General features: G+C 37.2%; 1 protein-coding gene across 1 annotated transcript; it reads right to left on the bottom strand.

Annotated features, from left to right (window-relative positions):
- Positions 1 to 10,980: 10,980 nt before the first annotated feature.
- Positions 10,981 to 15,167, bottom strand: LOC122714073 (protein sister of odd and bowel-like). The gene has a single exon (XM_043935092.1). It carries the CDS (start codon positions 15,010 to 15,012, stop codon positions 12,922 to 12,924), a length of 2,091 nt encoding a protein of 696 aa, XP_043791027.1. The 5' UTR covers positions 15,013 to 15,167; the 3' UTR covers positions 10,981 to 12,921.
- Positions 15,168 to 15,496: the final 329 nt, after the last annotated feature.

The following is a 15,496-nucleotide window of genomic DNA, read 5'->3' as shown; positions in this document are numbered from 1 at the left end:
AACAACTACTTATTTCGCCTAAATAATTTTGTACAACTTCCAATTACAATCTCTTATTTAGATATATACGATAGATATTTTTAACATTGTTCATCGTTAGGATCAAACGAAAAAAAAAAAAAAAAATCTCATAGATATAATTATTGGTTCATCCCGGTACAATTAAAGGATCGACCTAATTAAAACGACATAATGACAGAGTAACAGAATCACAGCCACTCGTCCTTCGTAGCAAGACGTTGCTATATATATACGAAATCGAGAGATCGATTTACCGGGCGCACGATCATTGGTTGTATAGTGAGCGGCGATTAGAAGCCGGGTGGGTCGCAATCTGACTTTAAATTGGTGAAAGCCGCGCCGCTAGTGACTTTAAACACCGGTTGTAACCCTTATATGGCGGCTCTCATCATATCGGATCCCAAGAAGTGTGCAGAGTTCGCCGGTGTGCCCAAGCTAACGCGATTTTAAAGAATAGCTGCGAAGGAAGAGGAAATTCATGGGCACACGCCGATTACTGGCTATCGATCTCGTGAATAGATCTAGATGGCGCTTTTTTTTCTGGAGAAACCTCGCTCGGCCTATTAATTGGAGCACCGCTGATTCCATCTGTTTCCTCTTCTTGTTCTTGTTCTTTTTTAATCAAGTTGAAGAAACCATCGTTCCTCGATAGTTATGTGTATAGTTGTGATAGTTGTGTATCTTGTTGGATGTGGTGATGAGTTATATTTGACAAGGAAAAAGTATTTGGAAATAATTGTTGAAGAATTTTAGTGATCGAGTGAATCGAAGGAAAAGTATTTTTTTTAAATATAGAAAATTGATTATGATTTGTTGGAAATATTTAATGTTAATATTTTCGTGGAGGACGAGGCTTGAACTTATTTATCTCTGTCTCGTTTTATCTAACGATATAATTATTAAATATTTATTGCTTATAATTTGATAAATATTTCGATATGTTTTTTAAACGTGTCTAATTAAAATATGTAGATATGTTGAATACCCTGTATGCTCTGGTAGAATCAGAAACCAGATTTAATATTATTTTTAACGATGAGTGAAGGAAAAAATTGGAACTTGGAAGTATGCTTTGTGACATAATAAATTGAATTTTTCTGAAGGTTGGTTGAATTAAGTGTAGCTTCTCTGAAGATTTCATTATGTTTGTGTCCATATATGAAATTCGAGATTATTCAATGTCTGCTTCCAATAATTTTCTAATAATCCTATTCGAAACTTGAAGTGTAAATCGATAGCAAATATATTAATGCAACAATACAGTGTGATTGAATTTGAAACTCTGAAGGAAAAATTAAAAAAAAGATATAAATTTCAGATGTTAAGTAAAAGAATATTTGAGTTCCTCAGAGTTGTTTTAATTAAGCTAAAAAATTATGTTCATTTTTTTATATTTCAAACATCAATGTGCTCAAAATATTTTCAGCGCATCGAACACTATCGATGAATTTTACATAAGACTGCTCCCTTATAGTTCTTTATGCTGTTTCAAATGTCATAAGTCGAGTCGTGTGCGGACAGTTTTCATTCCTGAATAATTAGAGCCGTTGCACGTGTCGCACTTTTTAAGTTCATAATAAAACACGTAATATAAATACTTTAAAAATAATATTGGAATTAATCAAAAGATTTTGAATCTTCGTTTTATTTCATCTCTTTAACGAAAAAGATCAGGGATTTAAAATCATTTTCACAAAGATATCTAAATCTTTTCAAAAAATATATAAATTCGTGGCTGAATATTGCGTCTGTATAAATTTCCTTCTCTTTTTTACATTCATTCTTCTAATATCCTATTTTATCATTCATAAATTTCCTTCTCTTTTTACATTTATTCTTCTAATATCCTACTTTATATTCTTTCAAAAACTGGAGAGAAGAAAAATTAACGATAGAGATATCTTCTAATCTAATTCCAAGCCACTCAAATCTTATACAATATTAATACCACACAACTTCCATTTTCACTTCCCCCTTCCGCCATTTTCACTTAACCTTTAAGCGTCGAGATAATAGTCGTTCCAAATAGCCTTCTGTCCGAGAGTTTAATCTTGCAAATGCACGAATTTGCAGTTTAACAGAGCCGTTATCGGACATCTACCCACTCGATTCGTATTTAAAAACATTCGTTTCTAAATTGTGTACACCGGTAATAGTCAGGAATGAGTCAATTAGGCGTGCTCTCTATGATCGAGTCGATCGGAATTGCGGCATGTAAGTGAGTAAGTTTTCCGTGTACCAGCTGGCCCGGCTTAATTAACGCGATAAAAGAGATATCGAGACAAGATATTGTTGTCGTGATAACGTATGAAAATACAGTTGACCGTTTACCGATAATCCATCCTTTATTCGTTATTCGTTAATTATGCGCTTAATTAGAATATTTATGCGTTGGAAAGCTTTCCTGGAACTTCCACTCGGCACATCGAGATCTAATTCGACGAGAAATCATGTTGTATATAGTTCTTTCTCGTAATTGCACGATTTCTCCTTTTTGTTTTGTTTTTTTTTTAATTTACTATTTTTTTTTTTAATTTTTTTTTAATTTACTATTTCTTTTTTTTTAACGTTCAGTAACGTCAAGTAAGTAAGTAATAGTTTTGGGAATGGTTTTTATGCATACAGAGAGTATTGAGGGTATCGATTTTAGAATGGGAATGACGTTGCTGAAGAATCGTCTTGATTGTATGATTAATCATGTGTGGAATGGAAGGCTCGAGACTTTCGAGAATTATATAATTAATTAGAATTTATAGAAAATTTATTTTCGTTGTTTTATTACTTTCTTTAGATTCTAATATCTAATATTTTATAATGGAAAGAATATTTAGTATTTAGGATTGTTATTTTATATGAGGATAAAAGAAATATTGAATATTTAAATTTTTAATCTATGAAATATTATTGTATAGAATTTTAGAATATTTCTCTTTTTATTTTTTTTTTTTTTAATATTATTGAATTTTAAGAAAGATAATTTTACTTTTATTTAAGTTCCAAGATGTAACATTGACTTCCTGATATTTATATAATAAGATCTGGATTTAATTATTTATACTTAATAATAGAATTACACAGAACTAACAACAGTAACCTGGAAAAATATAAATGGATTCTAAATATAAAATTTTAATTTCAATGTAAATCTATCTTCCAATACCATTAACTTTCTTATATCAAAGACTTGCATACTTTTAATTCTTTCTCCATAAATCTTTCTAAATTAAAATCCAACCACTTTCTAATCAACGTGAATGTTATAGACTATATCATAACATTTTTTTTCTTCTTTACATATCTAATCAATAACTAACCATCCTAACAGCCAGTCTCCAAATTACGAGTCGATAACACTATCAGAGTCATCTGGCGGTGGCCAATCAAGGCAATCGCTCTCCTGTCAATCTAATTCATGATTTGAGATTCATGTTTCTTTCCATAAATTCGATGAAAGGATGGAAAGAAATTTCTCGTCGTTACCGAAACAAGATATCTCTAGAACCTAATAGATCTAACGTCATACTTGATCCATCATCAGTAGTCATCAACGTGACTTCCAATGGTAAATTGGCTATGCATCATTAAGAATGGACTCCGGGAATTATCGCATCACACTTCGAATATTTACTAGTTAATCAACGAGAAACATTAGTCGTGTTAAGTTAATGTTCAGCCACTGGGTGTAAAATATATTGAAGAAATATATTGAGAATATATACGTTTGATTTTATAGTTAACGATGTGCCATAGATGATAATGTTGTATTTATTTCACATTCTATTGATTTTACACTGATTTGAAAGAATCTTGGTGACAGATAATTATTGACTTGTAGCATTTTTAATATATTACCAGGTTTCCTTTTTTTTTTTTTTTTTTATTCTAAAACAAAACAAACAAAGAAATTCAATTTGCTTTCTTACGAGAAATCAATTCTTCTGTCCTGTGCTATCACGATTATTATTTAAAAAAAGGATTCTCAACAATTCAATTTCTTCTTCTGCAATTATATATATAATAACAAATATTTTATGTAAATCAAATTCGATTCTCCTCTTCTTATTTCATACAATTGGGCAACTGTTGGAAATAAATTATATGAAAATTATTATTGTTACTGTTGTAAAAAATACATTTCACAAAAAATTGGACTTACCAAATGCAAAAAGAAGAAAGCAACATCTTGAAAATCGCTCGATCATAAACGGGTCAGCGATAGTCGGTTAATTATCGTTTTAAAACGTTATCTCGGAAACGAGTCGAGGCGAAAGTGATGGAAAGGATGAGATTAAGGAGAGTCCAAGTCCTTATCCCCCCCCGATCAGCAATTACCTTGACATTATCCATCGGGAATCTGTGCGGAGGATCGATGGATAGAGCGTTATTGATAATATTTCGCGATGAGAAATTCGAGCGGGCGATTCGAATCCCTTCACGGATCGTTCGCGATCTCTGAAGGAACGGGCGAGAGTCCGGTTTCGTATCGGTTTCCTCTCTGTCACGATTTATCCCATAAAACTGACTAATGATACCGGTAAAACGTAACAGAGGAGGAGACAGGCTGGGAAGATAGATGGAAATCCATCTGGAACTATACTTCAAACGCCACCGAGGTTGCGTTCTATTATCCTTGATAGCCTGTTCCTGACGAAGTTACGAGGAAAGATAGTATCGCGAGTGCACCTGCGAGAAAACGATACTTGGTCGGTCAGAACCTTTTTTTGCGGAAACGGGTTACTAACCACTGGTGGAAGTAAGGAAAGAGAGAGAGAGAGAGAGAGAGAGAGAAAGAAAAGAAATAAAAAAAAAAAAAATGAAAGGAAACCGTTGTGGAAGTTCTTTGTGATCTTGGATGGGATCTGGAGAAGACTGCATAGTCGATGACTGAGTACCGCTAGATGGCAGGAGTGATATATCTGTCGGTAAATTTTCAATAATCGATAAAGTAGACCGGTTCCATTATACGCGAGATAAAATTCGTGATGTCTGGGGATCGGTGAAGCGGATGCAGGGTTATGAATCGTTTATAGTGGATGTTCCACTTGCGAATGTGGATCAGATTAGGGTAATTTGCCGGCGTGAAAGGCTGTTAGTAGTTGGAATAGGTACCGTAATGGATCTTGGGTAGATCGAGGCAGGTGTTGGGTGAAGATTGACTGTGTTGGGGGAGATTTGTGAACAGTGTTGCAATGTGGTTAGCGAGATATCAAGGTGAAGATATGGATGAAGTTGGAAGAATTNCTGTTAGTGGTTGGAATAGGTACCGTAATGGATCTTGGGTAGATCGAGGCAGGTGTTGGGTGAAGATTGTGTTGGGGGAGATTTGTGAACAGTGTTGCAGTGTGGTTAGCGAGATATCAAGGTGAAGATATGGATGAAGTTGGAAGAATTTGTGTTCAGATTGGATGATGGAGTGAACATTTTCCCTTCCGTATTCGAAAACGATAAATGTGAGGAATTGTGAAATTTTAATAAAATTGTAAATTTTATAAAAATATATATGTATATACATTTTTACAAAGAAATTCGCAGTCAATCGTTGACATTATTTTATTTACCAACACTATTTATCTAACGTTATGTATAAATCTACATGAAAAAAAAAAAAAAAAGAATTTCAGAATTGCACCAATTTCACAACCACAACTGGAGCAGCTGTGAATAACATCGTCCTGTTGGTGTTCGTCAAATTGTTTGCTCAACCACAGCTGCTACCAGTTTTCCGCGACCGCAAGAGGAGTGACCACAAATAGAGCGACGTTCTTTGCAATACAAGAAATTTTTCCATACGACTCTTCTTCGAGATTATCCGCCATATATATATGACGTGGTAACCGGAAGTGAATGCTTACTAAAATACTTGATCAGTCTTGAAACTTCAATCAACATTTAATTATTGGAATCGAGTTTGAGGAAAAAAAGCATAGAGAAAAATTGAATGTTTACGAATCAGGATACGAATGGTAATAAAATAATTTTATTTTTATAGATTGATCGACAAACTATGAATACTATTTACTTGTGATCACAAAGAAAAGATGGCGCGAATTTGATATTGGGAAAAGTATGTTGAAGATGTGGATGTGTTTTTGCAATGAGAAATCATTCGTTTGAAAGTGCGAAGAACAAAGAAAAAGTTGTTACTTTTTCTTTGAATAATTATATATTATTAAAGTATATAGAATAAAGTATATTGAATATTTACTCGAGGATTTGTTGAAAGTATGAATTGATATTTTATTCAGATTTATTATCTTTGTCATATTATATGCGTTTTTTGATTAAAATTTTTTATCTATCTTAATTTAATCAATAAATATTAACGAAAATAACAAATTAATTTAAAATATGAACAATCTCTGAGAGAATATTTTAATTATAAATAATTATTCGATATTCAGAGGCATAAATATAATAATGAAAAGATTAATTCTGTATACCGTGGTTAATTGATTCGTTGAGATTATAAAAACTTTCAAAATGATCATGGAAACCAAGATAAAAATTAAATTTTTTTGACAATTTCATGAATGCTCGTAAAATTATCCAATCAAATTCAATTTTAAAATACAACGAGAAATTCCTCGAAAGTCTCGCTCCAATTCATAAAACTTCATGAAATTCCTGCCACAGTTTTGTTTGCGTAACAGAAACGATCGTAAAGTACGTGGTAAAAATTTTCTAAAAATCACCGTTTTTCTTTACCTTCGTAAGAGTTCAAAAAAGTCAGAGTAATCGTTGAGAGTAATGGTAAATTGTAAAAATGAAATAAATTGTAAAAAAATTAACTAAATTTCGCAACAATCTCCACGAAATCGTATTGATACAAATCTATCCAAAATAAAATCTTTTCAAACGAATTTTCAAATTAAGATTAAGTAAGATTTAGATCTATTCAGGAAGTGAGGATCATGAAAATTCGTTCATAAGTAGATTCTTCTTACAACTATAAGTAAAAAGTTTGATGAAAATTTTTCAGATTATAAGAAATGTAAATATTTTACGGTTCAGTTTCGTGTAACGTTATGAAAGTATCTTATTAACCTGATTGCGAAAAAGGAAACGAAACTGGAATAATTGTAAAACGAGAATAGTTTCGTGTAGTGTCAATTTTCGAAACATTTGCAATTACTTTAATTCCATGAGCATATGTAAGGTAGTTTACGACAATTTTGAAACTGGAGATGGAGCGAGACAGCTCTATCTTCATCCCAGCGCCATCTCTATTCCCATCTCCCTTCATCCAACGGAAACTTAAATTGCTCACAACTTAATATAACCTAATAATCGACTCTCTGAAGATTTCACGAATATTTTAACAACTCCTGTACTTACTAAATTTTTTCGAGATCTTGGATTTTAAAAAATATATTTCAATTAATTTTTTCAATAATTTTTTTTAGAAATTAAATAAATAATTCTTACGTAAATCAGATACGAATGATATCGTGAAAAAGATGGTCGTGATTCGTTTATCAAATATTAATATCCTGTAAAAAGTCGATTATATAAATATTCCTAAAATCTGTTGAATTATCGTTGGTGCATCGAGTGATGAGAAACGATAAAATCACACGGCGTGGAGCGGAATTTATCGTCCGCCGCAGGACATATCGTTTTTCTCGCGTAGTATGTGCGTAATGCATGCACGTAACGCAATATCGCGAACGTGTAATTACCTGGACGGTACTCGTAACAACCGTGGATTCTCTCTAAAACTCTCTGACCTCCGCGATGCAACGCTCGTTTCGCCGATCCTATCCTTTTTTCCCGCGGCTATTACGCTTTGAACCACGATTTCGAAGCATTTTTGACGAATTTGTATTTTTGTGAAATATTTCGATCTTTCGAAAACAAAGACGATTGGTATCGTCGAGTCAAGGATTTTTAAGATTTAAGAATCATGAAGCAGTTTTGAAATTGATTGATATTTGCTTCAAAAATCAGAAATTTGTCTGTAACTCCTTTAAATCCAATTTTCTTTCTAATTTTGTACATGATTCATAAATTTTGATGTACTTCTTTTATCCTCATATATATATAAATCTATCCAAACATATTATACTTTATAAACATTTATACGTATATTTTTCCTATCCTCCAAAATGCTCGTATTATCTTTCTTTTAATATCAATCTCACGTTCGAGCAATCGATCTTTCCCCATTACGAATGAAACTCACTGCCGAAAAGAATCGCAATTCCAGATTTAGCATGCACGATGTTGTTTATCTCTGACCGATCAGATACATGGCTTCTAGGAGTCCATGTCTCGATCGTAATTAGGCCGTAAAAATTTCATCGAAAGAAAAACGTTACCAAACAGTCACGAGAATATTACGTAACCACAATGTTCCAATATTAAATACCTCTATTATTTGTTGCCACAAAACAAAAATCATTCTCCTCGATAAATAATAAAAAGAGATAAAATTACCTATTTTCTCTGTCTTTTAAAATCGATCTCACCAATTGCAATCGTAATTAAAACAAATATCCCTCCAATCAACATTGCCATGAACGAAAGGGTCAAATCTCCAATACCGATTTCCCACTCGATCCTCATCGATCATTCCCCAGCAACAATCTGCTCACAAAAGTTCCTCGCAAAGAAGCGAAAGAAACTGAATTCAGATCCCGTTCTGAAGAAACGAGAAAATAAAAAAAATAAAAAAAAAGAAAAGGAAAAAAAGAAATTCCACATTGATTCTGTAATACCAATCGCGACGTCTATCTATCTAATCTGTTCCCATCCCATGAATTGCGAAGAAGAAATTCACACCGTGGCTCTCGTCCTTGGATCGTGAGCGGCACATCGTTAATTGGAAATCGAAGTTTACGAGCGGAGATAAAACTCGATATGTACGAACGAAGACAGCCTCGTTTCTGGCATAGATCTCTCGTCACAATGGCGCAAGCGGAGGAGAGGAGTAGGAAGAGGCGCGAATATTTCAAACGATGGATGGAGGGAGATAGAGACCAGGATGAGTGGTAAGTTCTTGTCTGATTTGCTCGCTTTTATTGCTTGGTTAACTCGAAATTAAATGATTAATTGTTGATTTGTCGATATGATGAAAGGGATATAAGGGGTCAAGATTTTGCTAACATTTGAATGAAAAAAAAAATATATGTTCGTACATAATTTTGTGCACATACAATTAATCAGTGAGTGATAAACAATGTAACGTCGTATTTTAAATAGATCTTCGGGAATATTAAGTAACAGAATGGTTAATTCTATTTACCTTGATATAAGGGATGTTCCTATATTTTTCCACTTTGGAAAATGGATTTTGTAAACATAAAAGTATAAAAAATCAACGTTTATCGAGGCTCTTGTTTATTAAATTATGAGCAATTGAAGTTTTCGATGATGAAGCGAGAGAGAGATAGAGCGAGATAGTTGCATCTCGACCGCAGCGCCATCTCTATCTCCGTCTCGCTCTAACTAACGTAAACTTAAATCGCTCGTACGTAACTTGACAAATAAACCTGAAAATTAACATTTTCATATATCAAATTTTCGTGTATATTCATATATTTTATAAATCTTCCAAAGATATTCCATATTAATGAATTAATACCCTGTATAAATAATAACGACACATATAATTTATTATTAAAAATCCAGACTTTGTTCGAGAGGAAGATTTATTTAAAAAAGTTTGTAATATAATTTAGATCGCGGATAAATAAAATATCTATTTAAATAGATTATTTCTTTATATAAAAGTTTTTATTTCTATCTAATATCTCGGTATAAATTGGACAAGAACTTATTACTTGTACTGGTGGAGAACAGGATTCACGGTTGTGAACACGAAAGGACAATGAGCATCGCGACTTTGAACACTGAGGGAACAGCGCCGATTAACCGATCGTTAATTATTCATTGTTTAAAACGATACGACCAGGGAAATCCAATCGTTCAAAGGTCAAAGGCAGTTTCCAGTTTGAAAAAAATCACTATTTGACAACCGAGCTCGTTCCTTTCTTTTTCCTTTTTTCGTCTTTCCTTTCATAATTATATCTCTGATCGATCGAGATGAGAAAGAATCGATGTATGCTTCGTCCAAAATCAATTTCGTACTAAAAAAAGAGTCAAGAAGAAATGATTTTCAACGAGCTCGAATCATCCAATTCTTTCGTAAATCGAAACGAGAAACCTATTAAAATTGAGCAAATTTGATCCAAATTTGATAAAAACTTCGCTAAACGTTTTCCAAAATGGACGGAATAAAAAAATTGAACGTTGTTATATTAATAAAATATAATAAAAAATAAAAAGAAAGAAAGAAAAAAAACGGCGCGGTTCTTTACATCGTGGAATCTCACAGGCAGTATTCGAACGACCCGCCAAATTGGCGGAGTATGGTGGAAAAAATAAAAAGAATAGGCGACAGAGGGAGCCAGAGACTCGACGGAATCTAGCTGAAAGGGAAATTTCCATAGGATCCGAAGGAGGTTCGTGCATAACGATTCGGCTCTAAGACTGTGTATCGAAGGTTAAATTCTTCGCAAAATCGTGCGTTTGAACGGTCTCGCTTTCACTCTCTTACGAATAACAGACGGCGTGACACGCGATCGCCTGTGAACCAGGCTCGATCGTGGCCCTCGCGCGTTGAGTATGTATCTAAATCACAGCTCGTGCTACTAATTACTTCTAAACATTATATATCTCTCTCTCTGATTACTTACCGATTCTACGTTACCTCCTCTAGTCTAATGTGTGTCTCTATGTGTGCGTGTGTATGTGTATGTATGTGTATGACTGTATACGTATGTAAAGTAAAAAAAGAGGAGAGAGAAAGAGAGAGAGAGAGAGAGAGAGAGAGAGAGAAAGAAAAATATAACAAAGATAGAAAAGGCGAGAAAAAGAAGAAGAAGAAGAAGAAGAAGAAGAAGAAGAGGGAGAAGAAGAAGAAAAAGAAGAAGAAGGAATGAGAAATGGAAAGAGCAAGAAGATGAAGAAGAATCTTCTTTGTAAAAATATCATCAACGTTAATATCTCGTAGCGGTATTAAATATCGATCAATTGTGCGCTATCATCGTCGACGTGGTCCCTCGTTTTGAAACAGCAATAAGTCGTCTTAGGAACAACAATTTCACCGAGTTCTCGTATCGCGAACTGAATCGTATCGTGCATCCACTGTCGATCGACGATTCGACTATACCTCGTCCGAAATCAATTGATCAATTTGAAGGCAATTCGTTAGAACTTACCCCATTCGTTTCATTCTTTTATCTCTCCTTCTCTTCCATTTTTACTTTCTCACTGTTTATTATTTATTTCTTTTTTTTTTTCCTTTATCAATCGTTCAAATCATTATTATACTTTTCTTCGAACGGCCTCGACCAATTGACATCGAACGAGAAATAATTAATCACGAGAATAAAAAAATAAATGGCGATCTCTGCTCGCCTCCTTAACCTATAATATCATCGTGAACTTATCGACGGAACTTATCGATCGATCGTAACGTAATATCGATTTAATTCACTCACGAGCATCGCCAATTCAAGTTCCCGACCACGACATACACACGGGTCGTTAATATTTGCATCACAATCATAGAATAATAATATTACGGGAACTTAGACTGGCGATAGGAACAACAGCCATACAAAGGTCATCAGAAGCTCCTCCTTGCACTCCCATGGATAAATTCACGATAAACCGCGATCCGATCGCGATTCTACGGACGGTTTTCCGCGATTGATAAATCGCTGTTACGCGCAAGACAAGGGTACGATCGGGAACGCCCAGAAAAGAAAGCGTCCGAAGGAATGTTCTACAGTGTGGCTCGTTAAATTCTTCGTGGGATCTCTGCGGCTACCAGCGGTTACCAGCTCGCGCTTTCTCGCATAACTCGTGAGCACCGCTGCGTGCAACTCGTCCCAGACAGCACACGACGTCTAAAAGTTGTCTATTATGGAGTTAGTTTTTAAACCAACAACGTCTTAAAGATGCCTGGTGCAAATTTTTTACTTATTTTTTACTTATTTTTTATTTAAACGATGTTTCACGAATAATTATTTTTATACGATAAACAATTGTTGGTGATTGTGTTATATAACACAACACGATTCGAACTATAAAGGAAATATGAGATATATACGAGTAATTCTAAAGCGTGAGAATCAATTATGTATAAATGTTTTGATAATGGAAGATGTTACTGATGATAATTTATCACAGATAAACTTGCGATTCTCTTAATTGATCTTTTATTATTATTAATTCGAAGGAGAATATTTTGACTTTTAATTTTTAAATTCTAATTTCTTTTCTTTATAAATTTTACCAGACGCTCTTTAAGACGCTCATAAACCGTCTCTGTGCTATCCGACATAAAACATGCAATTCAAATAAATATCCGAATCGACGAGAGAACGATCCTAATATTATCCTCCTAAGATGAGATAATTTCCAAAAAAAAAAAAAGAAAAAATTAATACTAATCGACACTTTAATAGATCTCACGATGCTCGACGCTAGTCATGGTTAGCTCTTTGCCGGGATCCTGAAACTTCTTCAGTCGTCGTAAATCATCCCGAATTCTCGAACCGAACGAAGATTCTGATCGATGGACGGAAAATATGAAAAGAAAAAGAAGAAGAAAAAAAAACGGAGAGAGAAAACTTACGAAGAGACAAGCGAGAACAGAGAACAGAAATAGATACATAAAGTGATAAAGAAGAGAGGAAAAAAAAAAAAAAAAAGAAAAAAGGAAGACTCGCACGGTGTATCCTTTCGTTGACCATCACCATCGTGCAAAATCGCCGATCCACTTTCCGCACCGTGCCACCGGGAATTAGATTAAATGGAGTAGCAAGGATTAACTGCAATCCAATTGGACGTTGGGAACCGGAAGTAGGTTGTTTGGCCCATCCAACGCGACTAACTAGGTGGATTACAGGCGTTCCCCGCGGGATCGACCGACACCTGGTGTGATTGACTCCTGTTCGTCACGGTGCTCGTTGTCGTGCCGCTCGTCTCGCCAGATGGGCTTGGATTCCCGCTATTTCCGTTGTTACTGGCGCCACTGCCGCTCGCCTGTTGCTGAACACTGGGCTTCTGCGTCACGTGGGTCTGGTAATGTTTCGCCAAATGTGCCTTCTGCCGGAAACTCTTGCCGCACAGGGAACAGGCGAACGGTTTCTCGCCCGTGTGCGTTCTGATGTGAACGTTCACGCTGTACTTGTCCTTGAAACCTTTGCTACAGATGCTGCAATAATGCAACGAGCGCTCCTTCCGTTGAACGCTGCCCGGCGAGCCGCCCGAACCACCCTGTTGCTGCCCACTCGTGTTTCCACCTGTTTCAGAACCGCTGCTTCCATTGCTAGCAGCGTTCGCGTTGCTGCTGTTCCTGTTCGTGCGTCGACAGTACTTCTTCGGGGCTTTCGTCGTGACGACTCGCGACGGGGTTATTTGAAGTTGGTTGGCTGACTGCTGCTGCTCCACCTCCGTTCGAGGAGCCGCCTGTTGCTGGAGAACCTCCTGCTGAGCCGCTGTCACCACCGTAACCGTGCTCACTTGACCCAGATCCGCGGGCAGCGTGATCGTGCCGAGGCTACCACTGGTTGGGTCCAACGTGTACATAACCGTGGTCGTTGCAGACACGTTGCAAACCGGTTCCAGGCTGCAGTAAGACTCCACCACTTCGTTGGCTATGCTCTTTAGCTTCTCGTAATCGCCGGGACGATAGGTCGTCTGGTCCAGTTGGGAGAGTAACAAATCCTCGTCGGTGCACGTGTGCATGGATTCGTCCTGTTGCGTTTGCGGTTGCTGTTGTTGTTGCTGTTGCTGCTGTTGCTGCTGCTGCTGCTGCTGCTGTTGATCGGAGACTATCTGCAAACCTGCGTTGCTCGTAACAGGCATCGATATAGCGGAGCCTTGAGTGGTCGGTGACGAGGATGACACCACTTGGGTAGGGCCTGTGTACAGTTTGCCTTGAAGAGCGCTCCTGAGAAGGCTCTCGGCGGAATCGCCGGCACCGACCGCGACAGCGGCAGCGGCGGCGGCTGCAGCCTCCTGCAGATTTTGATCGGACAGCTTCCAATCGTTGTTGTTGTCGCCACCGGTACAATTGCCGCCGCTGGATGCCCCTCGGCCGCAGAGCTCCTTGCTCTCGACGAAGCCGCTGTCGTCGGTGGCGTACTGCGAGGAAGCAACGGAGAAACGGTCCGGGTGAAACCTGTCGTTCACCGTCCGCGAAACCTCTGTCACGGCATTGGATTGATCGTGTTCCTGCTCGGCGGAAGCTGGTTCCATGCTCAGTATAGCGTCCAGATCTAGGTTAGGTCTGAGCGACCATGAGTCGCTGGACGTGGGCGCTGGACTCTTGCAACAGTCCAACGCGTCCATCGAGTTTGCCTCGTTGTTCAACACGGTGAGAGTGTATATCGCCCCGTCGGTGTTCTGTCTGTCGTTCGCCGAGCATCCTCGACCCACCCCTTGGTGATGCTCGTTCGAGCCCTGGTGAACGTTCACGTTGTCGTTTCCGTGGCTCTGCGCATTCGCGTGAGCCGACCAACAGTATTTGTTCAGATCTTCCAGGAGTATGTTACAGGTTTGCTCCTTGCTCTCGTCCGTGCCCCAATAGTCGCAGTCGGATTGGTCCATCGGTGTCTGTTCGTTGCTCTGTTGAACGTTGCAAGCGCTGTGATGCGTCCTCACGTGGTGGTGATGATGATGGTGGCTGAGGGAGCCGGTGATAGTCGAGACAGGTGGTAAAGCTGTCAGTGTGTTGTTGTTGGTCTCTTTGATGAATGGGGAGCCGTGGAGTTCCCGACTGGTCTCGTGCTCCTCGTGACCTTGTTGAAGGTAGCCGATGCTCCTGCAGGTGGTGCGATGGAGGAAGCTTTCTTCGTCCGACACGCCATCTGCGGAGGCGCAGTGGGGAGGTGGAGAGACGACGAAGTCGAAGAAATCGGTCTTTGGCAGCTCCTCTCCACCCCCTCCCGGGGCGAATGCCTCGGTTAGATCCATGGGGTAGGTTTGGTGCTTCGTCCTGGTGATCGGTTGCGACGCTTCCTTTCGATATCGATGGTCTTGCGCGGCTGGCAGTATTCGTTTTAAGGCGGCCAAGGGGTGGGTTTCAGTGGTGGTGGATAATTTGTCTCCTCACCCACGGCATCCTTGAGTTCGGGCTTCGACCTGAAAAAAAAATTGGATTCTTGGTAAGTAACTGTTCTTAAAATTTTTAACATCCTGATATTTTATCCTTCTTAAACGAAAGAGAAAGAAGGAAGAAAGAGGAAGAAAGACTCGATGAGATGAAATGGGGAGAGAAAAGAAAAGGAAATAAAGTGACAATTATATAGAGAGTGAAATTTCACTTTCTTTTTATGATAGAGCGTTTGTAATAACATGATTATTATATAGTTTACTATACTTCAGTTTATCTTATTTCAATTTTCTAATGTTATTTTTTTCTACCAAATAAAAATTTTTAACAGAATTATAGATATTT

The sequence above is a fragment of the Apis laboriosa genome, unplaced genomic scaffold (genome assembly GCF_014066325.1).
Source record: "Apis laboriosa isolate Shangri-la unplaced genomic scaffold, ASM1406632v1 scaffold27_cov151, whole genome shotgun sequence".
Lineage (NCBI taxonomy): Eukaryota > Metazoa > Arthropoda > Insecta > Hymenoptera > Apidae > Apis > Apis laboriosa.
This window is presented reverse-complemented; position numbering and strand designations above follow the sequence as displayed.